The sequence below is a fragment of the Macrobrachium nipponense genome, chromosome 7, assembly GCF_015104395.2.
Source record: "Macrobrachium nipponense isolate FS-2020 chromosome 7, ASM1510439v2, whole genome shotgun sequence".
In the NCBI taxonomy this organism is placed as follows: Eukaryota; Metazoa; Arthropoda; class Malacostraca; order Decapoda; family Palaemonidae; genus Macrobrachium; species Macrobrachium nipponense.
Window position 1 is genome coordinate 20,490,722 of NC_061109.1, and position 27,260 is coordinate 20,517,981.

Genomic DNA, 27,260 nt, shown 5'->3' on the forward strand with positions numbered 1-27,260 from the left:
GTGCATATGCCAATGATATATGAAGGTAAGTGATGCCTTCCACAAAGACCAATTGGTTGTATCAGGAAGCATTAATGGCTATCTCGGAATTAGTATGATCCCACACTACTGAATGAGGGCCCTAATTGGGACAGCGTGAAGCAGAGTGAGTACAGTGGACACAGTTCTTGTCTGTCAAGAAATATGTAAAAGCAATGCATTCTTGGAGCCTGCATGACTAGGCAAAACGTGTGTCGACCTTATCTGGTAAAATTAGTTTAGATTTAAATACAAACAAAATTTACAACAAGTGTAAGAAACCAACTATCTGAGAGTAACAAGAATGCACAAGGAGATACCTATGGCACATAGAGAATAAAAGTAGCATACAGACTGAAAAAAGTCAATTTAGCCTGACAAATTAGTTAAAATACATAACAAAATGAAACCTTTGGAAAATAGTAAAGAGGAGGGTAATGCGAGGAAAACATAGTGAGACAGAACCAGTGTGGGCCAAAAAGAAACCTACCAGAGAATATTTAGCAAACTATTTAGACAATCCCTAGAAGAAAAGATACGACAAAATATGATACACCTCAAAGCAAAAATTACAGATAGGCTACTGGTTAAAAAGGAAAAAAGTTTTAGATAAAGAATGGAACCAGAAACACTCATGAAGTTTGACCATTTTTTCTTCTGTAGATAATGGGCTGACTCCATCTATTTTTTTAACAATGGAAGCAATAAGGGTATTTACAAATGTGTTTAATTACTGGTGCAATATAGATGAGGTGTTAGATGTGCATTTCATTGAACAAATGAAATATCTAGATGTTGTAGTATAGAACACTACACAAAGTACCTAGGTCTACTGTATAATGTGTCAGATCTGACAAGGGCTTCAGTCATACAATTACTCAGGTATTATGAAAAGCAATTTACTTTATCTGAAGCATACTTTCAACAGTGTATAATTGAAATACAGCACACATTCCCCTCTGAGATTACCATGGAGTAAGGGTGTAGGTTAAATAAATTATTTAAAAAAAAAATCATATAGTCAGAAAAACCAATGGGAAAGAAAAACAGATGAGAAGTCAGCCTGAAAATCCGTAAGAAATAAAGGAAAGCATAAAAGTGGAGCTGGAATAAATTTTTTAAAACTGAACGACAGAAGTTCGAAAGGTGGATGATCATAAAAATTTCGATTATTTTTCGTTTGTTTATCCAATAAAATGAGCAGATTCAGTTCCACCCATCAACCATATTAATTAGTAAAGAAAGAATTAATTGCACATATTTTGATGATTAAAAGAATGTGCATTAAATACGCTCAACCACAGACACTTGAATAAAGGAATTCTTAATAAGAGCCAATACACTTTATTAACAAGATGAGAATTGAAAAATAGTGTTCACGTTAGAAGCGACTGAGACATTTCAGCAGGGGTGTCCTTTGATCCTTCCAAAATAAGGCATCTGTAGCAGCTGTAACTGTGTGACATTGCCTTAGGTTGTGTGTAAATGCATTTCACATGCACAGGAAGTAGATAAAACAAACTAGAGAGTAGAGAAACTACTGAGTTACAAGGCTGGCTTTAACTAGACGACGATTTGATGTAAGAAGTCTTTTTGTGATATCTAATGTTATTTTCATATCTAAATCATGTGAATATTTTTAGGGAGCGTTTCCTTCAACACAATGTCTTTAAATAAACCATTATGGCTTAAAATATATGAATTACCTGATAATAATTTAAAGAACATAATTTTAAGTCATTTCTTTTTTTTTCTGTGTATATTGCACGTTTCTGGAGCTAAATGTTGTCGATATTATTAAAATACAGGGGACATGTCACTAATTATTGCCGAAGGAAAGCCCTCAAAAGAAAAGATCCACAGAAAGTAATTTGTTGCATGAGGCCTAAACAGATCGTTCATTATGTGTGACGCTGGTAAATTTCATTAACAATACAACAGAAAATTAGCCAAAGTAGGTAAATCTTTTTGTTGAACCTTCATCTTAAGTATATTAGAGATGTCTAACTCTCGTCAATCGGCGATAGAATTGTCGTGCGTTTGTCATAACTAGCCTATACCTACCTAGCCTAGTATACCTATAGGTACTACCCAAGTACTACCTACCTACTACCTATAGCTAGGTAGCTAGGTGGCAGATAGTATAGGTAGTACCTAGCTACCTAGTACGTGGTTGATGATTTTGATTTTAGCCACCTAGCTAGTAGTAGGCTAATTAGTTTAACCAGTTACTACTATATAAGGTAAAAAAACCGCATGGTACAGGGGTGGACCATGTACGATCAATGTGTACAACCCCCAAAAAAGTACATTATAACGCGTCCTGACATTGGAGATGGGCATCAGACGCGACTTGTTGGTGAGAAACGGAGCTAAAGACCTCTACTCCGGTGTCAGGACGCGTTATAATGTACTTTTCTTGGGGTTGTACACATTGATCGTACATGGTCCACCCCTGTACCATGCGGTTTTTTACCCTATGTAGGTTGCCATGAAAAAAAGTAAACTTGACCTGTTGTTAGCCTATTCATCCAAAAACAGTTGAGTATGGTATCGTAATTATACTACGAAGTACCTACTAGGTATATATAGGTAGTACCTACCTAGTAGGTACTTATACTAACTAGGTAGGTATATTTTGTGATTTTAATGGATTTTACTATATTTATTTCTCTGTCCCACAGAAATGCTTGGTTAACCTTCCTTTGTTGTAGTACTACCTACCTAGGTATACCAATAAGGTTTACTTAGTAGGTAGCTACTACCTATTGGGACTCCCACTGGGAAATCCTAGTATGTAGGCTGTATGGTTTAAAAACCAATTGAAAATAAATGAATTATTCATCAGAATCACGCAGAAAATGCCTTAAAAGCAGTCTTCCACCAGTTTCAGAATAGGTAATAACAGTGGTAAACAATTAGCCTAAAGAAACAGTTTCTTACCCAACAAGAGATGGCCTGGGCTAAACAGCTTCTTGGCTTTTGGGATGAAAAAATTGTTATGAATGACCTTTTACAACTTTTACTAAAGAGGGCCTATAAAGGATTTGCATCCTGTCTTAACCAATTCTAGGGCATAGCATAGGTATTACAGATTCCTGTATTAATAATATTTCAGCATGAAAGTTCCCCACTGATCTGTTTTATAAAGTACCTAATATTATGTAGCCTATAATTATGTATTCTACTGCAATAGGGCCTAGTTACATTTGTTTTATGTGTAGCACAAGGAAATCCTCTTTAAATATTTAATATCTACGTATCCCTGTAGCATAGTTACATCTTTAAGCTCCCTATTCATCTTATTGTACAGTACCCCTTCTTTTTTTTAGCGATTACACATGGTGTTTCCCTTTCAATACATACTTTAGTCTAATAGAGTTCATTAAAATGAAGCTTTGCCATTAGAGATAGAAGGTACTCTTTCTCCTTTTAATTTAAAAGATTTCATTGTTATTAATTTAGTAACCTCCTTTTCCAGTCCATTAATTACAGTGCAGTACAACTCAGATGAAGAGATTTTCTTTATCCAAGTTTTCAGCTGGCTGTTTCTTCTTAATACAAATTTGTTCTGACACGTAATACAAATCCTCGGTCCGTTACATAGGGAATTTACTTACAGCGCCAGCTGGACCGGTCATAAGATTTCTGACAAGGTAGTTCAGTAGTAACTGCTTGTCCGATGGTCGGGAGTCCCACCCGACTGGAGGTAAACATTCCACTTGTTCCAATACGCAATACAAACCATTGGTCCTTTAACAATAGGAATGTAACTTGCGGCAGCTGGAACCAGTCGTAAGCTTCGAACAAGGGAGTTCGGTGGTTAACTGCTTGTCCGACAGTCAGCGCACCGCGCGACTGGGAGGTGAAGAACCACTTTGCTTTCGGCAGCACTGGGTGACAGACGTGTTCTCCGCTTCTCTCTGCCCGCCTTTCGTCGTATGCTTTGGATCTTCAAATCTTTGGTTTGCTCTCTAATACTAGTGTGCTTGTGTCAAAATACTGTGAGTACTTGTGCATTTTGTATTTTTGCTATTATTATGGATTCTCGTGAGTTGGAGAGTTCCCCACGCCCCCCCATCAGCCGCAGACTATGCCCTGGTGTGGAGGGCCGTAAGTGTGGGGCCTTCCGCTCGTTTCCTGAGGTTGACCCTCTTGAATTGTGTGCTCGGTGTCGGGGGCGCGAATGCTCTCGCACCGAGCCCTGTGATATTTGTTGTTTGTGGTCGGAGGAGCAGTGGGCGCGATATGAGGGGAGGAGGAAGCGACGTAAGCCTGCCAGGGAGTCATTGGAAAGTTCTCCGGCTACTCCCCTGGTCACGGAAACGTCGTCTTCTTTCCTTCCTCCATCTCAACTCCCATGTATGGCTCCTTCCCCTTTGGGGGGGTTTCTCGCTCCTTCTCTTCGCCCGATCCGTCGAGCTTAGAGGAGGGGGCGGGATACCCCAAACATTCAGTTGTACTCGGGGTCTTCCGTTCGCTCGGGGTGGGAATTGTCCCCCCCCTGGAGAGGGGGAACCCTCCCCTACTAACCCAACCTTTGCCTCCTCAGGTGTGCCTGCCGTGGGTGACGACCTCGGCCAGGTTTGGTTCTCGCTGGGTCTCCAGGGGACACCGAGTGTTCGGGGGCTGTTGCATCACCTGGCGAGTGGCTCTGCACCGGTAACGCACGGTCTGGTAACCACCACTACCACCACCGTCTCGACCCCATGCTTCCAGGTATTCAGAGGAGAGTCGTGACACCGGCGCCGGGGTTCGCCGCTCTCGCCTCAGCCCCCGACTTCCGGTGCCCCATGAGCTCGCCTCTGGACCTGCCGCCAGTACCCAGGATGTCTCTGGCCGCTGCCCTGCTTCCTGCCGCACCTGCCGTTCCTGCCGTACCTGCCATCCCTGGACCAACCCCTGCTGATGTCGTTCCTGCCTGTGGTGTTGCTGCTCCAGTTGCTGGTCCTTCCGGACACGTGCAGACGAGGAAGAGGAGGAAGGTGTCGTTGTCGTCTTCATCGTCTTCTTCGTCGTCGTCTGCTGCCGCCTCTTCCCCTTCGACTTCTAAGGCTTCACAGCCGAGGAAGAAGAAGGTCGCCTCCTCCCCCCCTAAGAAGTCTCCTTCGGGAACTTCTAAGGGCCTCTCACTCCGGTGTGACGGGGGGTCTTCCGTTGGTCCTCCCGCTCCTTCGGGAGCGGGGCCTGTCTCTCCTTCTGCAAGGAAGAAGAAGACGGGGACCAGAGGGGTACCGGCTAACACCGGTACCTCCTCACCTGGTGCTAGGGGCTCTGCCGCTACATCAGGTTCCGTCTCGGCCTCTCGTTTGCGAGAGGTACCGGGTGTACGGTCACCCTCGGGTGACCGTGCAGCCAAGGCTCAGGCTTCCGAGTTCGCTCGGCACCAGGACCGAGGCACGGAACGGAAGACTGGTGAGAGCTGCTCAGGTGACTCCCGCCAGACCAGGGATTGCTCTCGTGGCGATCCGCTGGTACCCAGGGTTGACGCGACGGTCCCAGACCGGCTGCAGGCTGAGGCAAGGAAGAGGTCCCCTCGGTTGCTGGGACTGGTTTCAGCTGGTCCCAGCGGCATGATGCGCCGTGAGGACAGGCCCCGCTCCCACCACGACAGCGGACTCTGCCGGTCCCCTGACTGCCGCTCCCGCCCGGGACTGGACGGGTAGGGGGACCTGTAGCAGCTCTTCTGACGCTCTGGACCGGAGCCACTGTTCTTGGTCCAGCCGCTCTCCCCCGGAGAGCCGCGCGACCAGGCCTGCTGCTCGATTGCCACCGCGGGTTGGCGATCGCCTGCAGCCCCCCAAGCACACCGGTCCTGCCAATGGGCGAGGGGGGAGCGTCAGGTCTTCCTCTCCGATCCCTTCAACTTCCTCGGGTTACACCAGGAAGAGTGAGGCGAACCGGAGTGATCGTGGGGAGCGCGCTCCTCACGGTCCCACCACGATGCCCTATGAACCTGGCACGGTCTTAGGACTGACCAGATCGTACGCGCAAGTGGCCGGAGGAGACCGGGAGGGGTCTGTTGCGGTTCCTCCTTCTGAAGGAGGAGGATCTCGGGAGGCGTTCTTGCTAGAGGGACTTGAGGGTCCGTCTCCGCAAGACGCAGTCACTCCCGAGATCCAGAGGTCGTTTTCTGAGGTTATTGCGCTGATTCGTCAGCACAATGACCTCGGGGAAGGATCGCAGCTCCCGCCTTCTGAGCCTACGTCCAGGCTCGAGTTGTTCTGGGGTCCTAAGAAGGAACCCAGGACGACGGTGGGTCTGCTGCGATCTGCTCTGGCTGACTTGGTGCTGGGCCAGGTGGACCTCTCGTCTCTGGACAGGAGGGTTCGCTACGGTCTGGCAGGTCGTCCAAGCCCAAGAGTTTGGCTAGCGCTTCCTCTGCGGCCAAGACGATCGCATCGTCGAAAGACTCTGCCTTCGACTTCTTCAAGGAGCGACTGTCACCAGCCCCTCCTCCTAGCCCTCCTTCTCACGAGGGGAGCTGGGAAGAAGTCGAAGAGAGGTGGGAAATGCTAGGGATGGCGTTCCCCCTCACCTGCTGCTGGAAGTGGGGGGGTGCCTGGCGAGCCATTGGGCAACATGGCAGCGCTACGGAGCAAAGACCTGGATAGTAGACGTCCTTCAGGAGTGGTATCTACTACCCTTCGAGTCTCGGCCACCCCTCACCTCCAACCCGGTCCACCTTCAGACGTTTCCGGTTCATCCAATGACGTAGCACTTCGGCAAGAAGTCCAAGCCATGCTGAGCAAAGGAGCTGTGGAGATCGTCAGGGATCGGTCATCGGGCTTCTACAGCCATCTTTTCCTGGTGGAGAAGACTTCGGGGGGCTGGCGCCCGGTGATAGATCTCTCTCCCCTGAACCGATTCGTTCGCCAGTCTTGGTTCATGATGGAGACGGCACGCTCCGTGCTCGACTCCATGAGGGAGAACGACTTCATGCTTTCGGTGGACTTGAAGGACGCGTATTTCCAGATACCCGTTCATCAATCCTCCAGGAAGTACTTCCGCTTCATCTTCGACGGGAGGGTGTACCAATTCAGGGCACTTTGCTTCGGTCTCTCAACTGCCCCACAGGTGTTCACGCGAGTGTTCACTCTGGTGTTTGCTTGGGCCCACTCGTTAGGGATACGTCTTCTGAGGTATCTCGACGACTGGTTAGTCCTGGCGAGCTCCTGCTCGCAGTTGCTACGGGACAGGGATCAGCTTCTCGAGTTCTGCCGCAATCTGGGGATCGTGGTAAACTTCGAGAAGTCAGATCTCGAGCCCAAGCAGAGGATGAAGTACCTGGGTATGCTGATCAATACGGTAGCAGGGCGAGTCTTCCCCGCAGACTCACGGATCAGCAGATTCAGGGAGGCAGGAACAGCCAGCTCAGCATTGGCAGGTCGTGATCGGCCACCTGTCGTTACTCGAGAAGTTAGTCCCTCACAGGCGTCTTCACCTGCGGTCTCTCCAGCAGAGGCTAAGGGACTTAGCCTGGAGGCTGGACGACAGTAACCTCGTAAGAGGAATGCCTCTCCGCGCTCCCCCCCGGAGATGTTGCTGTTTTCAGACGCGTCAACCGAGGGATGGGGCACACACCTGGAGAAGTTGCTGACTGCAGGCGTGTGGGATCATCAAGACAAGCACCTTCACATTAACGTACTGGAGCTCAAGGCAGCGTCTCTCGCTCTACAAGAGTTCCAGGACACACTTGGTGGTGTTGATGTGCGAGAACACCACAGTAGTGGCATACGTCAACAAACAGGGGGGCCTAGTGTCCCTCCAGTTGAACCAGTTGACGTTGTAGGTGCACGAGTGGGCCGTGGCTCACTCAGTAGAGCTGTCAACCCGCTACATTCCAGGGAAGAGGAATGTAGTAGCAGACAAGCTCAGCCGTTGGGATCAGGTGATAGGGACCGAATGGTCACTACACTCAGACGCGGTGGAAGGCTCTTCAACCTGTGGGGGCATCCAGTCGTAGATCTGTTCGCCACCTGGCACAACAGAAAACTTCAGGTTTTCTACTTGGCTGTGCCGGACCCATGGACAGCTGCAGAGGACGCTCTTCAACACCCGTGGGACAACCTCTTCGTCTATGCCTTTCCCCCCGTTCTGTCTGATTCGCAAGGTGATCAGCAGAGTGCTGGTCACCCCGAATCTCCGAATGATCCTGGTGGCTCCCAAATGGCCTCATGCCATTTGGTATCCGGACCTGCTGGCTCTGCTCGTGGAAGCACCGAGAGAGATTCCCCCTTGGCACAACCTCCTCTGCCAGCCACACATAGAACGGTACCACCAGTCAGTCCAGTCCCTTCATCTTCACGGCTGGCTGTTATCCACCATCTCTTGCGAGCGAGAGGCTTTTCTCGCCGAGCAGCAACAGAGATGGCTGGATACATCAGACAGTCCTCTGCAGCTGTGTACCAGGGAAAGTGGGCTGTCTTCTGTGGTTGGTGTCGTAGACAGGGTCTTTCTCCTCTCAGAGCCACTCTTCAGCACGTAGCGGATTTCATCGTTTTTCTTCGCCGAGAGAAGCTCCTCTCCGTCCCCACAGTCAAAGGATACAGGGCCGCCTTGGCCCTAGTCCTGAAAATGAGGGGAGTGGATACATATCTCGAACTTGTTAGAGATCTCCCTTCTGATGAGGAACTTCTAGAGGTCTTGCCCACCCAGGGAACTAAGGCCCCCGGGGTGGGACGTGACTCTCGTCCTTAGGAGTCTGACTCGAAGTCCCTTCGAGCCACTCCGAGAGTCGTCAGACAGGGATATGACCCTCAAGACCCTCTTCTTGCTGGCCCTGGCATCAGCGAAGAGAGTAAGGGAACTTCATGGTCTATCCTTCAACGTTTAGCATTCCAGGGGATGGGGTTCTGTGACGCTCGATTTCGTCGCGAACTTCGTAGTGAAGACTCATAATCCTTCGTTCCCTGACGACCGGTTCGAGTCATTCACAATCCCCTCCCTAAAGGACTTCACCGACAACGATGCGGATGAGATGCTGCTTTTTCCCGTGAGGGCGCTATGGCGCTATCTGAAGAGAACTCGACACCTCAGGCCTGAGTGTCGACGCCTCTTCGTTAGCACCGGGGTGACCAAGAAAGAAGTATCCAAGAACACTCTTTCTTTCTGACTGCGTGAGGTGATCAGGAGGGCGTATGAAGCTGATGGTAGCGACGACATCTGTACCCTTCGTCCGAGAGCCCACGAAGTCGGAGGTATTGGTCCGTCCCTTGCGGAACTTCTCTGTGGCACAGGTCCTGAAGGCAGGGGTCTGGGCCAACCAGACCACCTTCACCTCCTACCTTCGGGATATTCCCACAGGTCCTTGGACACTTTTTCCTGGGGACCCGTGGTGGCTGCTCAACAGGTTGTGTAGTCTACCCAGCACCCGAGCGGACAGAACAGCATCGCATCCTTGTGTGACTGCATGAATGGATGAGTGAATGAGAGTGTGACTGGCTTCTCTTCCTCATCTCTTTCTCCCTCTCTACCTGTGGGCAGAGGGACGCGGTCATCACCACGCTGGAACAGGAGGCCGATGCAGGTAAGCTACCCGACCGAGCTCCATCCTATCCCTTTCATTAGGGATAGGAGCATTTATCCACCACTCCCCCTAACAAGGGGGTAGGGGGACTGGAAGCTAACAAGAGACAAACCCATGACTTCATATTGGCTCTTGCAATAGGAACAAGTTCTTGCTTGCTAGTTTTAAGAGGTATGCTGGCCTCTCTCTTATAACTTGGGTCCAGAGGTCTGACCATTGATCCTGCGGTACATACCCCGATCATTGGGCAGAGGCTAGGATCCCTCCCTCTGCTCTTACAACCAGGGAGAGAACCAAGGTTGGACGAACATCAGTCTGTTCATTGACTCAGATTCCACCCACCAAGAAGTGAGTCTTCCTATTGTTAAAGGACTGATGGTTTGTATTACGTATCGGAACAAATAACAATTTGTCGAAAATTGTATTTTTCCTAACTATACAAACCTAAGGTCCTTTACACATAGTCCCACCTCATGCCACCCTCACTCTGTTTTTTCCTGGGCCTAAAGCAAAGTGATTCTTCACCTCCCACTTGTGTGGTGCGCTGACTGTCAGACAAGCAGTTAACTACCGAACTCCCTTGTTCGAAGCTTACGACCGGTTCCAGCTGCCGCAAGTTACATTCCTATTGTTAAAGGACCTCAGGTTTGTATAGTTAGGAAAAATACAATTTTCGACAAATTGGTATATTCTTTCACCCTTTAACACTGGTCCAGACCTGCATGAGGACGAGATATGTATTTAACGTGAGGATGAGACATGTATTTAACGTGAGTGATATTGATCCCGTAACGAGACATGTATTCATCCGAAAATTACGCTTATGTTGGGAATTACAGAGGGGAACTTCAAAGGTTTGTCCTTGTTTGTTTTTATGGTAATTTCTCTTCTCTTTCATCTTTTCACTTACTATCGGAAGAAGGTAGAAGAAGGGGCGTGTGGTGTTGATGTTTGGGGGATCTCCTCTCACTTCGGAGGGCGGTGCCCTTGGATGCGTGAGGAGTATCCTTATTACTTTAATTATTTTTTCCTTATTTTACAGACTAACAGTGGTTATCCTAACCTTGGAATTGTACCTGTGACTCGTAGAATGTTGCGATACCGATCCTCGAGTATGTGTTCTGATCCCCTGCTGATAATCATATTCATTTACCACTACTACCCTGGAGTTATGTTACTGGACGAATCTTTCGCGCTGCCCTGTGATGTTTATCTACTCCTGATGGTAGAAGTCTGGCAGAATTTGGAGGAATCGAAGAGGAAGAGAGCTCATCAAGTGTTGTCATCCTCCTCTTCGAGATCATTATTTTTTCATGTCTCCACCCTTTCAACTTTTAAGACTTTGACGTAGAAGAGAAGGTGGTCTCCTCTCCCCCCCCCCCCCCGCTAAGAAGTCTCGTCACGGGACTTCTAAGGGCCTGTCTTGCTCCGGTGAGCCAGGTGGGTCTCCCGCTGGTCCTCCCGTTATTCCGTTCCGGGGCCCGACTCTCCTTCCTCAGGGAAGAAGAAGACTGGGACCATGGAGGTACCAGCCACCGCTGATACCTCCTCTCCCGGCTCCATAGGTTCCACCTCCGGACTGGGAACCGTCTTGGCTGCTTGCTTGCGAGCGTCACCGAGTGTATGGTCCCGTGCAGCCAAGGTCCAGAGTGGTGAGTACGCTCACCGTGTCAGGACCCAGGCACAAAGTGGAAGGATGGTAAGAGTCGTTTAGGTGACTCACCAGACCAGCGATCGCTCTTGCAGCGATCATCTGGTACCCAGGGTTGACGTGACGTTCCTGTGGGTCTGTGCACGCAGAGACCGGTGGAGGCGGCCCATCCAGCCCTCTTTTAATTGTCTTTTGTCTTTTCAAAGAGGTTTTGGCCTCAACGAGGACTTGGAAGGTTCAGAGGACGGTATCGGCTGTCTCCTGTCAGGTGCACGCTTAGCCCCACCCAGACGACGGTCGCGTGACCAGTCTCAATGGTGGCAGATGCTTCACCTGCCAGGTTAGAGTTTTGTAACCCCCCCTCGAGGAAGCGTTCTCTACACTGCTGCTCCCGCAGGTCCCTCTGGATAGGTGCAGTTGGGCCGTGTTACTACCGCAACTGCCCCAACTCTGTCCTGGATGGAGGATCTGTCGGTTGTCCTGAGGAACTGGTGAAGAGGAAGTCCAGGAAGAAGAGGAAGGTGTCGTCGTTGTCTTCTACCGCCTCTTCCCCTTCGACTTCCAAGGCCCCCCAGCCAAGGAAGAAGAAGGTGGCCTTCCCCCCTCCCCCTAAGAAGTCTCGCACAGAGACTTCTAAGGGTCTGTCTCGCTCCAGTGAGATAGGTGGGTCTTCCACTGGTCCTCCCTTTCCTCTGGGAACAGGGCCTGTCAACTCTTCCCCAGCTCCAGAGGTTCCACCTCCGGACTGGGAACTGTCTTGGCTTCTCGCTTGCGAGCGTCACCGTGGGTGACCGTACAGCCAAGGTCCAGGCTGCTGAGTATGCTCACCATGTCAGGACCCAGGCACGGAGTGGAAGGATGGTAAGAGTCGCTCAGGTGACTCTCGCCAGACTGGCGATCGCTCTTGCAGAGATCGCCCGGTACCCTGGGTTGACGTGATGTTCCCACCAGACCGTTCATGTAGCGAGGCTCAGAAGAGCCCCCCCCTGAACGCATTCCTTCTTGGAATGGATTACCTGGCAACTCAGGATGACAAGTGAGCGATAGCTAGCGGTGTATGGGCTGCCTACCAGCTCTGCCTGCCGCAGCCCAGTACCAGCTGGCTCTCTGAGATTGTTCGGTCGGCTATTGTCTCTCGTCCTCTGCGATGATTGACTACCGAATCGAATCTCTGCCCGGCAATCACAGACTTAGGTCTCAGGTTGGTTGGAATTCTCGCATACGTGTATGACCATCTTTACTGCATCGCCTTTGCCGTTGCGAGAATTTTCAGACAGAGTTATCTCACTAGACTCGTTATCATCTTTCTGTTTACCTCACGGTAACAGATGTCTGTAGCCTAGTCTTCCGCTTCATTCACACCTGCCGCTGCGATGACACAAAATTATTTCTTCAGACATCTGAGTTTGTCTTCTAAATACATTTCGTAATTCGTAGGTGTGCAATTATTCTTTGTTCACCCCGAATTGTAGATGATAACGGAAGACCTCGCCTGTTCCCGCTCTGCCAGCTCTACTTCCAAGTACGTATAGGAATGTCCTCCCTGATCCAGCCCATAAGAAGCGGTTCTTCAGGCAGTACAATTCCTGTGTTTTCATTACTGAAAATCGCTCCACTTTCATTGCAACTCCGACTTCTCACCGAACAGCAACGAAGTAGCGGTTTAGCGTTTTCAGTCCTCGGTAAAACAACAGGGATTAAAGCCGTCTTCACTGGTTAGTGTCATCGACGGGACTTTTTCTACGTTCAGCTGTGAAGATGTAGGTCTCCATTCACCTAAATCACCTTAGTCTTTCACTGGCACATAGTATTGTTTCTCCTTAGTTGAGATTCAACTACTGTGAGAGCTTCTGTCTTGCCATCAGGGACCTCAGTCTCTAGAAGGCAATTGACTTTTGTCTGATGGGCACATGCCTTGAGAAAATCATCATCTCGTCTCCAAACATCGGTGGCAACAAGATAGACGATTTGTATGGTTTCTCGGCATAACCCTTCAAAAGGCGAGTGTCACATGACTACATCTCTGATGCATGACTGCTCGCCTCACACGGTCACACCGAGTGTAGTCAGTCGGCAGCTGTTGAAGAGTCCGAGACCATCATGAGCTACGCTGTGGACTTTGTATCGGTTGATCCAGATCAGTCATTACATTGTCCTATTGGCGTGTTGCTGTACCCATAAGGATCGACACCCACTATAGAGTGTCAGTGTCTTTATCCACTGCAGATATTACGAGACCGTGAGAGACTTCGCTGCAGTTGGATAGCCCAGTGGTCATCACTCCGAAGAATATGTCGGACAGGAAGATGGATAAGGTCATTGCGACCATATCTATCTTTCCCTTCAGGCCTGCCCACAGGTCCTTGGAACCTCATTTCCTTGGACCAGTGGTGGATGCTTGCAAGATGTGTTTGCTTACCCAGCTCCCTCAAGAGGACAAGTTGCATCTCGTCCATGGTGTGCAGTTGTAGAGGTAAGGATGCGAAAGTGACTGGCTCCCTCCCCCTTCTACACCTCGTCCTTCCACTCCTCTTCCTTCGGGTTGAGGATAGGACTCGAACTCACACTGGCTGGATGGACGATTGATGCGGTAAGCTTATACATAAGCATCCTTTTTATGTTTCTTATCAGAATCATAGAAGCAATCCCACTCCTTCCTCTAGCAAGGGGAGGAAGGAGACTGACAATAATGCAAACCCTTCCCAGAACTTTGCATTAATGTCTCCGATGCCAAATACTCTTAACATCCCTTTTTCGGATGAGTCACGATTCCTCACACATTTCGAAAAGGCCCAGAAGTCTGACTCTTGATCATGCAGCTCCTATACTCCGATCAAGTTGTCATAGGCAGGGCACTCCTCCTCGCTCTTACGACCAGGAGGAGTAGCCTAGGTGTGTAGAACTCCAGTCTGTTCTAGAGGCTCACTCACATTCCTCCCACCAATCAGTGAGTCTTCCTTATGTAAAGAACCGAGGGTTTATATATTGTGTAGGAACAAATCACAATTTTTGGAAGTAAATTGTATTTTTCCTAACTATACAAACCTGAGGTACTCTATGTATATGTCCACCTCATGCCACCCCTCAATCTGAACCTGGGCCGAAAGGCAAAGTGGAGTGTTTACATCCGGGCAGGCTAGCGTGCCACACAGTAGTTACAGCCTAACCACCTTGTTCAAGTTTTAATGGCCATAATTCCAGCCACGCCGTAAGTAATTCCTTATGTAAAGGACCTCAGGTTTGTAGAGTTAGGAAAAATACAATTTACTTCCAAAAATTGTGATATTTTATCATTATATTATTTTATACTTCCTACTTCTTTAATGATGGGGCAGTATTCATTGTTTTACAATATGAGTAAAGCACTAAACATACAACTAAAGAGGACTCTTTACATATTCTTTTGCAATAATTTACTTTTGCCTGTTTTTAACATTATATCGATAAACTTTGTCCTGATGTTGTAAAAATCAATTGTACAGTTATCTGTAATTAAAATCAGGAAAATCTTTACATCCACAAAAATTATTTGTAGAAGTTTGTATAGTTACAGTATGCTTATTCAAATTTGTATTAGGAACTGATCTACCAGGATTATGGTAATAGGATAGGTGACCCTTATTGCTTACCTCTATTCCAAATAAAACATAAAGTACAGTGTTTGTTTTGTTAAGTTCCATGTTTCTGTTATTGTTTTTTCCTTTGTTTGCAGTGGAAGGAAGAGAAAGTAAAAAGGAATCATTGCAGCTTACTGATTTGCCCTGGGATGATGTTATTTTCTGGCATACAATGTTTGTTTGTTCTGACACATTATACAAACCCTTGGTCCTTTACATAAGGAATTACTAGTATTCAGCGCCAGCTGGACCGGTCGTAAGATTTACTAACAAGGTAGTTCGGCAGTAACTGCTTGTCTGATGGTCGGGAGTCCCACCTGACTGGAGGTAAACATATCACTTTGCTTTCCACTGCCGTCGGGTGAAGACGTGTGCTCGCCTCTCTGCCCGCCTCTGTCGTGAGATTATTAAAGGCTCTTTGACCTGTGGGGGCTTCCAGTAGTGGATCTGTTCGCCACCCAGCACAACAGAAAACTTCAGGTTTTCTCCTCAGTTGTGCTGGACCCATGGGTAGTTGCAGAGGACATGTTCCAACATCCGTGGCCAAGCTCGTAGTCTACGTCTTTCCCCAGTTCTGCCCGATTCACAAGGTGATCAGCAGGGTGCTGGTCACCAGCAATCTTAGGATGATTCTGGTGGCACCCAAATGGCCTTGCCTCAGGCCATTTGGTTTCCGGACCTGCTGGCTCTTCTCTCAGGGGCACCATGAGAGATTCCCCCGTGATGCAACCTGCTGTGTCAACCGCATGTAGAACGGTACCACCAGGCAGTTCATCCCTGTGTCTTCATGGCTGGGGGTTATCCACCATCTCTGCGAGCGAGAGGTCTTCTCGCCGAGCAGCAACAGAGATGGCTGGATACCTCAGACAGTCCTTTGCAGCAGTATACCAGGGAAAGTAGTCCGTCTTCTGTGGTTGGTGTCGTAGACGGGGTCTCTCTACGCTCAGAGCCACGCTTCAGCAGGTAGCAGATCTCCTCATCTTTCTTTGCCGAGAGAAGCTCCTCTCTGTTTCCGAAGTCAAGGATACAGCACCACCCTGGCCCTAGTCCTTAAACTGCGAGGAGTTGATATTTCCCCCTCCATGGAAATACGTATCTCTCCTAATGAGGAGCTTCGAGAGGTCTTGCCCACCCAGGGAACTCAGGCCCCTGGGGTGGGATGTGACTCTTGTCTTAAGGAGTTTGACTCATAGACCCTATGAGCCTCTCCGGGAGTCGTCAGACAGGGATCTGACCCTCAAGACCATCTTTCTGCTGGCCCTGGCAGCGGTGAAGAGAGTAGGAGAACTTCACGGTCTTCCTTCGATGTTAAATACTCGAGGGGATGGAGATCAGTTACGCTTGATTTCGTCCCAGATTTCGTAGCGAAGACTCAGAACTCTTCGGTCCCTGACGCCAGGTTTGAGTCCTTCATGATCCCCTCCCTAGAAGACTTAATCGATATGATGCGGAAGAGATGCTGCTTGTCCTGTGAGGGTGCTACGGTGCTACCTGAAGAACTCGACACCTCAAGCCTGAGTGTCGATGCCTCTTCGCTAGCACCGGGGTGACCCAGAAGAAATGTCCAAGAACACTGTTTCTTTCTGACTTCATGAGGTAATCAGGAAAGAGTACGACTCAGACAGGAGTGCCGACACCAGTACCTTTTGACCGAGAGCCCACGAAGTTAAGTGGCATTGGTCCAACCCATGCATTCTGCGAGAACTTGTCCGTTGCACAGGTGCTGAAGGCAGGGGTGTGGTCCAACCAGACCACCTTCACCTACTTCTACCTTCGGGATAGTGCCCACAGGTCCTTGGACACCTTTCCTTGGGACCCGTGGTGGCTGCTCAACAATTTATGTAGCTTACCCAGCTCCTTTACAGGACAAGTTAGCATCTCGTCCTTGTGATACTGCATGAATAGAGAGTGAATGAGAGAGTAACTGGCTCCTTTACAGGACAAGTTAGCATCTCGTCCTTGTGATACTGCATGAATAGAGAGTGAATGAGAGAGTAACTGGCTCCTCTTCCTCCTCATTTCTTCCCTCTCCCTGCAGGCAGAGGGTAGCGGTCGTCGCAACGCTGGACAGGACAATGATGCACGTAAGCTACATAACCAAGCTCCATTCTATCCTTTTCATTAGGGATAGAAGCGTTTATCCATCCCTTCCCTAGCTAGTGGGGAAGTTTACACCAGTAAGAAACAAATCCAATACTTATTTGGCTTCTTACTCAGGACCTAGTTCTTGCTTGCTATTCATAAGAGGTACGCTTGCCTCCCTCTTATGAATTGGTCCAGAGGTCTGACCACTGATCTTGTAGTGCACACTCCGATCAGTTGGACAGAGGCTAGGTTCCCTCCCTCTGTTCTTACAACCAGGGAGGGAACCCTGGTTGGGCGAACACCGGTCTGTTCACAAGACTCAGATTCCACCCACCAGTAAGTGAATCTTCCTTATGTAAAGGACCAGGGGTTTGTATAACGTGTCGGAACAAATAAAAAATTTTGGAAGTAAATTGTATTTTTCCTAACTATACAAACCTGAGGTCCTTTACATATAGTCCCACCTCTTGCCACCCCTCACTCTGTTCCTGGGCCTAAAGCAAAGTGATATGTTTACCTCCAGTCGGGCGAGACTCCCAACCATCGGATAAGAAGTTACTGCCGAACTACCTTGTTAGTAAATCTTACGACCGGTTCAGCTGGCGCTGAATAGTAATTCCTTGTGTAAAGGACCTCAGGTTTGTGTAGTTAGGAAAAATACAATTTAGTACTACTCCAAAAACTTGTGATTTTGTTAAGTTCCATGTTACTGTTATTGTTTTTTTTCTTTGTTCACAGTGGAAGGAGGAGAGAGAAAAAAGGAATCATTGCAGCTTACTGATTTGCCCTGGGATGATGTTATTTTCCGACATATATTTCCAAGGTTATCTGCTTGGGACCTCTGTCGTTTACGGAGTGTTTGTCAAGGATTTCGCGAACTTCACATCCACTACATGGCTTCATGTACTAATTTAGATTTGTCAAAATGTAAAATGACGAATGAAGTATTCCAAAAGGTATGGTTTGATTTTTTCTTGAATGTTAATTTCTTGCATTTAAGGGTACCCTTATATATGGGGGAATAGGGCAAAAAACGCACTCATGATAAAATTCGAGGACTATCATATGGCAATGGAGAATGTGTATACAAAATATTGCAATACACCACCTGAACACCTGAATTAGCCCTGGTCACCTGACCAGCCCGAACAACACCCCACAAGCTTACCCACACTTAGGTCAAATTTTAACTGCCGGCATTACCGATGCTGCAGGTAAACATTGTTACCGAGTCACCTGTCCATAGTTGGCAATGCTGCCGCCAGTAACCGGCCGACGGTGACTACTTACGTCAATTGCTTTTTGTTCGCTCGCTTGTCAAGATGTTTCTTGCAGTGTGTGAACCTTTGGTCACAGCCTGAGCCCCTACTGCGTTATTGGATGAGATTGTTCATGCCTTTAGCTTGTTTTGGATTTTGCCTTTTGGCTTTCCTCTGCTTCATTGATGATAGTGGACTCAACTGCAAAGAATCCTCCTCCGGCTAAGATTCCTCCAGACCATCCTAGCGAAGATGCAGCAACTCATCGCTCCTGTTCCGCCTGCAAACGGAGGATGAGTACACTAAAATACGATCGACATTCCTTGTGTATTTCGTGTAGGAAGATTCAGTGTAATATGGGTCGTAGATGTGACAATTGTAGGGACTGGTCTACGGATTAGATGCAGGCTTATATTAAGCATAGAAAAGCTCTTGCTACAAAGAGTAAAGGTAGGGTAGCTTCAGGGACTCAACCCAAGGTAGAGGAAGCTAGTGATTTAGAGTCAGTATTGTATAATAAGTTAGAGGATAGGTTGACATCAAGTATGCAAGACGAGAAGAAAGTTAGTAACAGGGAATAATTTACTAACCGCTCTCTTCCAGCTCCCCTGCCTGTTCCAGAACCAACCCTGACGGGTGCCAGGGGTCATGGAGATCCAAAAACCGAAAGGGTAGGAAATACTGTTCCCCCTGGTGAGGAGCAGCCAGTGTCCGCAGCAGAATTCCCTTATTCCCCTGAAATGTAAGTCTGAAAATGAAATCAGAAATAGGAATGATGCAGACAACTAAGAGTATTAGGGATAAGTTAGGAGAGGCATGGTTCCAAGGGCAGTTGCCTTCAGATCTTTTATTTAGTCCTGCTAGGTTAGGATCCCCATTGGATCCAGAGCTGTTTCGACACATTATACAAACCATCAGTCCCTTACATAAGGAATTACTATTCAGCGCCAGCTGGACCGGTTGTAAGATTTACTAACAAGGTAGTTTGGCAGGAACTGCTTGACCGATGGTCAGGAGTCCTGCCCGACTGGAGGTAAACATATCAGTTTGCTTTCCACTGCCGTCGGGTGAAGACGTGTGCTCGCCTCTCTGCCCGCCTCTGTTGTGAGATTATCAAAGCTGCTTACCTTTCAACCTGTTTCTGTTAGAATACTTAGTGTGGAAGTGATTGTAAATACTCTGGATTATTTTTGTTTTCATTATTTGTGGAAGTGCATCCCTGAACATAACATGTAGTCCCACGAATCGGAAAAGCCCCCTCGTCCCCCATCCAAGCGGAGAGTGTGCCCTGGAGTGGGAGGCCATAAGTGTGGGGGTATCAGGTCCAACAATGCAGTGGACCCTCATCCTTTGTGTACTAGGTGCCAAGGGCGTGAATGCTCTCGGTCCTTAACTTGTGATGTTTGTCTCTCTTGGTTGGAGGAGCAGTGGGAGTTGTACGAGAAGAGGAAGAAACCACGTAGAGCTGCCAAGGCATCATTGGAAAGCTCTCCCTTGACGCCTCTGGTGACTGACATGTCATCTTCTTTTCTCCTTCCTCATCTGCTCCCATGTATGGCTCTCTCCCCTTTGGGGGATGTGTCCCTCTCCGCCTCTTCGCTTGATTTGTCGAGTGCAGAGGAAGGAGGGTGACACCCAGACCTTGAGTTGTACTTGGGGTCTTTTGTCTACTCAGGGTGGGATCCTTCCCTCTTTGAGCAAACAGGAACTGCCCCCCCCCCCCCCCCCCCTTTAACCTGCAGGTCCTTCCGGCCAGGTGGAGTTGGGCCCTGTTGCTACCGCAACCGCCCCAGCTCCAGCCTGGATGGGAGACCTGTCCGCTGTCCTGAGGAAGCTGGTGAAGAAGTCCAAGAAGAAGAGGAAGTTATCGTCGTCTTCTTCGTCTTCGTCGTCGTCTTCTGCCGCCTCTTCCCCTTCGACTTCCAAGGCCCCCAGCCAAGGAAGAAGGTTGCTTGGCCCCCCCCCCCCCCCCCCCCCCCGCCCAAAGAAATCTCGCTCAGAGACTTTTAAGGGTCTGTCTCGCTCCGGTGGGACAGGTGGGTCTTCCGCTGGTCCTCCCGTTCCTCCGGGAACAGGGCCCGTCTCTCCTTCCTCAGGGAAGAAGAAGACGGGGACCGTGGAGTACCTCTGCTCCCGACTCCAGAGCTTCTACCTCCTGACTGGGAACCATCTCGGCCGCTCGCGAGGGAGCGTCAGTGAATGTATTGTCACCTACTGGTGATCGTGCAGCCAGGAACCAGATGACAGAGCGTGCTCACCGTCAGGATTCAGGCACAGAGCGGAAGAATGGTAAATGCTCAGGTGACTAGCCAGACCGGCAATCGCTCACGCAGCAATCGACCGGTTCCCAGGGTTGATGTGACGGTCTCACCAGACTGTCCACGTGTCGAGGCTGGGAAGAGGTCCCCCAGGTCACCAGGAACAGCCTCGGCTGCTTCTGGGACCGTGGCACGTCGTGAGGACGGTGCTCACTCTCGCCGCGTTAGCGGACGCTACCAGTCACCCGACCGTCGCTCCCACCGAGACCGGACGGCTTGCACGGCCGGTAGCAGCTCCCCCGACGCGTGAGGCCGACGCTACCGTCCTCGGTCCAGCACTTCTCCACAGGGAGATCGCTGGTCCAGACCTGCAGCTTGATTGCCACCGCTTTTGGCAATCGCCTGCAGTCCTCCCAGCCTGCCGGTTCTGTTGGTAGGCAGGGTAGGAGCGTCAGGTTTTCCTCAACTGTCCCTTCAACCTCCTCATGCTACACCGGGAGGAGTGAGGCGAACAGGAGTGACCGTGAGGAGTGCGTTCCCTACGGTCCGGCCATGAGAGCCTACGAGCTTGGCTCGGTCCTAGGATTGAACAGATTGTAGGCTCGAGTGGTTGGAGGAGACCACGAGGGGTCTGGCGAGGTTCTTCCTCCAGAAGGAAGAGTGTCTCAGAAAGTGATTGGCCTGGATGGATCTGATGGTCCATTGCCCCAGGACGCGATCACCCCTGAGATACAGAGGTCCTTTGCAGAGGTCATTGCACCGATTCATCAGCACAACGACCTCGGGGAAGGATTGGTGGTTGCTCCCTCTGACCCTCCGTCGAGGTTGGAGTCGTTCTGGGGTCCTAAGAAGGAACCCAGAGTGTCCCTGGACAAGAGGACTCACTCAGGTCCAGCAGGTCGGACAAGCTGCTCACCCCCCTCTGCCTCGTCAGCGGCGCTTCTACGTGCCTTCGGTAGACCCGTTGCCGACCAAGCAGGTTGACCCGGAGATAGCTCGTCTAACGCCTGGAGTGCCTCTTCATCACCTGTTGTCTGAGAACTTCTGGTTCTCACAGCAAGAGGCATCTGCCCTGGAATCCACTGCTGTGGCAGCTTTCCAGGCTGTCTCCTGACTGGATCTGTAGTCCCTCACGGTATCCAGAGTCGCAGCCTCCTCGGGACCTATGGAGAAAGACTCGGCATTCGGGAGACTCTGCCAGTCTGGAGGTAGGGCATCTCCTACCTCGCCATCCAGACGGCCAACCTGTGGGCCAACCTGGTTTTAAGGAGACGGGACGCAGTCCTGACTCACGTAACCAGAGCGGCCGGTCGAGAGGTGACGTTGGGTCTACGCAATGGACTGTTGCTGGGTTCCTCCTCTCTCTTCCCCGGAGAGATGGTGGACACTGCTTTAGAAAAGCGGAGAGCTGAGGACAGTGACCGCTTAGTACACCAGGCAGTTACGAAGACTTCTGGGCAGTCTTGTTCCACTGCGGCCAAGCCTTGGAGCTTGGCTAGCGCTTCCTCCGCTTCTGAGATGTCAGCACCGTTGAGGGTAGCGCGAGGTAAGACCCAGCCTTCCTCTTTCGTTTTGAGAAGTGAGCGTCAGCCCTCCTCTCAAGCCTCCTTTTTTCGCAGTAAAGGGGCTAAGCAGAAGGGGAAGAGAGGGAAATGCTAGGGACAGCGTTCACCCTCAACTACTGGTGGAAGTGGTGGGGGGGTGGGGGTTGCCTGGCGAGCCATTGGGCAACTTGGCAGTGCTACAGAGCCGAGACTTCGGTAGTGGATGTTCTTCAGGAGGGATACTTACTGCCCTTCGAGTCGAGGCCACCCCTCACCTCACAACTGGTCCACCTTCAGATGTACGTCCCCGGTTCTGCCAGGGACAAGGGAGTGTTAGAACTAGTCCCCCCACTTCTGGCTTTTACAGCCAAATCTTCGTAACCTCCAAGGCGGATGGTTCTTGGAGGCCCATCATAGATCTTTCGGGCCTGAGCCATTTCATTGTTTCCATGAAGTTTCGTATGGAAATGACTCAGTTGGTGCTGAGGTCAGTCCGAAAACACGACTGGATGGTGTCAGTGGACCTCAAGGATGCATATTTCCAAGATCCCATACATCTGGAATCTCGGAGATTCCTTTGTTTCTCAGGTCCTCGGGGAACCTTCCAGTTCAAAGTCCTCTGTTTTGGACTAACCACAGCACCTCAGGTGTTCACGAGGGTGATGGCTCCTGTTTCTGCTATCATGTATCGTCAGGGCTTCTGCATGAGGAGATACCTGGACGATTGGCTTATTCAAGCCTCTTCCAGGGAGGAGGCTCTAAGAGCAAGGAACTTCCTTCTAAAGCTCTGCGAGACATTGCGGATTCGTATCAATATGATGAAGAGTTCTCTGTCCCCTTCTCAGACTATTACCTATCTCGGCGTGGAGATTCAGAGGCCTCTTTTGAAGGCTTTCCCGACTCGAGAATGAGTGCAGTCGATTGTGAGTCAAATTGAGCTCTTCCTCTTGGACAAAGCACAACTTTCAAAAGAATTGAGAAGTCTTCTGGGAAAGATGTCATCTCTGTCCCTTCTAGTTCCAGGCTCTCGTCCCCGGATGCGTTCTCTGCAGGTACGTCTCAGGAATCGCTGGGACTTTTGGGAAGAGAACACAGTGATAATCTGGGACAATTCCTGCCTCGAGGATCTTCCTTGGTGGTCAGAAGAGGCTCATCTGACCACCGGCGTAAGTCTTACCCTCCCGATTCCAGACATCCATCTGTATTTAGATGCCTCGAATCAGGGTTGGGGTGCAACCCTGGAGAAAGCTCAGGCCGAGGGCCTTTGGAGAGTTTCGGATTGTGAGGAGTCAATAAATTTCTGAGAATTAAGAGCCATAGAGGAGGCTTTATTAAGCTTCAAAGATCAAGTCCGGGGGAAAGTCGTGGCACTCTTTTCAGACAACGCCACGGCACTAGCTTACCTAAAGAGAGAGGAAGGTACAGGGTCATCAACTCGAAACATCATCATGCTGAGAATCTTACGTTGGTGCGAAAGCCGCAAGACCTCATTACTTCTGCAGTTCATTGTGGAAAAGCTCAACGTCTTAGCAGATGTGCTGAGCCATTCGAAAGAAGTCTGAGGAAGCGAATGGGCATTAGAGCAAGAGGCAGTCCAATTGCTGTTAAGGAGGTGGCAAGACACGGCGGATCTGTTTGCCACAAAGTTGAACTATTGTCTCCTGGTATATTTCTCTCCAGTAGCAGACCCTATGTCTTGCAGGATGGATGGTATGCTCCACCCGTAGGACAATCTACACGTACGTATATGCCTTCCCTTCGTTTGGCGCAAGAATACGGAGATGACCCTAATTGCTCCGTTTTGGCCTCAAAGACCTTTTCCCGGATCTCTTGGAATTGCTGTCCGAACCTCCGATCCTCCTGCCACGAGGGAAGGATCTTCTTAAACAGCCTCATTTTCATCATTACCACAAGAACCTTCCGGTGCTCAACCTAGCTGCATGGAGACTGTAGCGAGCAGCCCGAGGTTCCAGTCTTTCGAAAGGAGTGGCTCGACAACTTTCTATGTGCCTGAGGAAGTCAACAAGGAAGTTATACTAGGTAAGGTGGGCGATGTACTGTACAACACCAATTCAGCTTCTGCATAGTATTTCTTGTCCTACAAAAGCAAAAGTGGCGGATTTTCTTCTTTTCCTCAGAAAATCCAAATCTTTCTCTTACTCTGTTATCACAGTCTACAGATCCATGTTAGCTAGCACCTTTAGGTTTCATTTACCAGAGTTTTCTAATAGTATAGAGTCCTTCATGATTGTCTCAGATCTTTTAAGATTGAATGCCTGATCGTTCCACTTCGGGCCCCTCCGTGGGATTTAGCAGATGTTCTAAAATTATTGAGCTCATAAGCCTTTGAACCTCTGGAGAACTTGTCCTTATGAGAGCTTACAAAGAAAGTTTTATTTTTCATATCGCTGGCTACGGCTAAAAAGTGGGGGAAATTCAAGCTGTCTTGAGATCAATTTTGTTTGTGGGGAAGGATTTGTATCTCTCGTATCTTCCGGAATTTGTGGCAAAGTCAGAGTTAGAAACTAACCCCCTTCCAAGAGAGTTTAAGGTTTCATCTCTTGAGGATTTCATCGGAGGTGATGTGGCCAAGATGCGTCTGTGCCCAGTGCGAGCACTTAAATATTACCTGTTGCACACTTTCAATTTATTTCGCCCAGGAATCCCTCAAGACTGCTATTGAAAAATGCGATTAGTTTTTTCTTAAGGGAAGTAATTTCCCAATCCCTTCCCAGAGACAATTTCAGAGAACGATGTTCCATGCCCTAGAGCGCTTAGTATCAGGAGTATAGCGATGTCATCGGCCTTCCTGAGGAATTTCTCAGTAAGCAGGATTTTAGAAGCGGCATCTTGGAAATCAGTTTCGGTATTCACTTCTTTCTACCTGAGAGATGTAAAGTTCATTTCAGAAGGGGGTTACTCGCTAGTGCTGTTCGTAGCGGCTAATTCAGTGTTACGATAGTTGGCAATTAGCTCGGGTTCAGTAGGGGAGGTAGTAGTTTTATTAATTTATCGTTTTTTGTAGATTCTGTCTATTTTTCATGGGTTATGTCTGGGTTTGGTGTACAATCATTGTTAAGTATGTTCTTTTGCAGTGGCTCAGCTCCCTCATCGCAACTTCTGGATTCATCACTCGCCTTCAGTAGACGTCAGGAGAGATCTGGCCTTGGAACTTATTCTCTGTACATGGGAGGCTAACAGCCACATGGCAGATGTTCAGTTCCACAAAATCATGAGAGGTATATGATACCACGTGGGAGGCTCCAGGAAGGATCTGCCCTTGGGACTTATCCTCTATACATGGGAGGCTATACAGCCACATGTGAGGTGTTTAGTTCCCCTCCACACATGAGAAGTTTGATACTTCATGGGAAGTTAGACGTGACCAAGACAAGACTTAGACTGATCAGACTAACGTTGAGGTACTCGTTCCTTCCATTTCTCGCCTGAGCATTGATTGAAGGTGAGTTAATGATATGAATCCAAGGTAATAGTTTAATGAGTTTATACCAGTGTACATCGGTTGGTCAGGCTGAAACAATGAGTGAGCCCACCTCCATTTAAATGTTGTAAATCGGGCTAATTGCAATAAAGAGTTTTCATATTAAAACAAATATTGTAATACCTACCTGAATGACACCCAACCTCCTCCCCTCGTCAAATGATTAACGATTAGCAATTGACATAAGTAGTCACTGTTGGCCGGTTGCTGGCGGCAGTGTTGCTAACCGTGGACAGGTGACTTGGTAACAATGTTTACCTGCAGCATGGTACGCTGGCAGTTAAAATTTTACTCAAGTGTGGGTAAGTTTGTGGGGTGTTGTTTCTGGCTGGTCAGGTGACTAGTGCTAATTCAGGTGTTCAGGTAGGTATTACAATAGTATTAGTATTAATATGAAAACTCCATATTTCATCAAAATTCCTTTTACTTTCATAGTTAGAGGGTAATTAGTAAACATAACTCAGTAAGCCAAAAACATTGATCCGTACAAGAAATTGCAATATTTCTTCTGTTATTGTAAATTTTGATAATTATTGTCAAATTATTGTAGAGATTCCATGAGTCACAGGAGGGAAGCTTACCACCCTTCAGTGCGAGCAGAAACATGATTGAGGGTACACATTCAAGTTTCACCTCTGACATTCGCTTGCTTTTACGTCTGTTTATCTTTGTTTCGGCAAGAATTTCATCATGCCAAAGAGGAAAAGACAAGCAAAACATCTTGCTAACATACAGAATACAAAAATTTGTTCTAGTATGAGTTCAGAATGTTATAATATCCACGATATTAGCGTAGTTGGTGAAGAGGGAAGTGCCCCAGGCTATGTCTTTGAGCAAAGGGATCTTCATTTATGATAAATAACAGTTTGGTTTATTAATTCTCAAAAAGGAATATGAAATTCATAATAATCATGATTTATTAACATTGTCTTTGTAGAAAGAGAGTAGATAGACATTTGAATTTCATCTCTGACATTCTCTTGCTTTTACGTGTTTTTATCTTTGTTTTGGCAAGAATTTCATCATGCCAAAGAGGAAAAGACAAAGAAAACATCTCGCTAACATACAGAAGAAGAAAATTCGCTCTAATAAGATGAATTAGTGAAGGAGGGAGAGTTGAGTAGGAAAGAGTGCCCTGTCTCCCCTGACGCAGTGATCCAGACTATGATCTATGAGCAAAGGGATCTTCATTTATGATTAAATTATGATAAATAACATAGTTTTAGTTTATTAATACCCAAAAAGAAATATAAAATTCATAATAATCATTATTTATTAACACTCATTGTAAAAATAAAAGAAAAAACTGAACGCTTATATCTCAAAACTATACTTATTGACCTTCAAATTCTATCTTCTCCCCTAGTTTTAAAGCTAATGCACTGAAATTTGGTATATAACTTAGAAAGATATTATAAAACAATCAAGTGAACACCTTTTTTCTCATTTTTGTAGCAAAAATTTGACTTTTAGAAAAATAACTCTCTTTGATTGGAGGTCTACATCAGATCTATATATGGTAGTAATCCCAGGTCTTAATATTAAATATCAAGGGAGGAGATAGAATGTGAAAAATGGTTATTTTCGGGATAAATCACCATGGCATCACAAAACCGAAGGTCAGAGGCGAAAATCATATGTGGTTTGGAGATTTCTCAAGTCACCTTATTAAGTGGTATGAATGTCAAAGTCCTGTCCTTAAAAAATGGCATTAGCCAGTTGGCCCACTGAAAATTCTTGATGGTATGAGCTAAGAAGTGTGTTTGTACATGATAAGGGGTTATTTCTTTAGTACAG

At 48.1% G+C, this 27,260-nt stretch overlaps 1 protein-coding gene across 1 annotated transcript in view; it reads left to right on the forward strand.

Annotated features, from left to right (window-relative positions):
• Positions 1 to 1,815: 1,815 nt before the first annotated feature.
• The window catches only part of LOC135217394 (F-box/LRR-repeat protein 15-like), a gene marked incomplete in the record, with an annotated part of 33,451 nt that continues 8,006 nt past the window's right edge, over positions 1,816 to 27,260 (forward strand). Inside the window, 2 exon segments of the mRNA XM_064253236.1 lie at positions 1,816 to 1,972; positions 17,639 to 17,856. Coding sequence (XP_064109306.1) covers position 1,972; positions 17,639 to 17,856 — 219 coding nt within the window.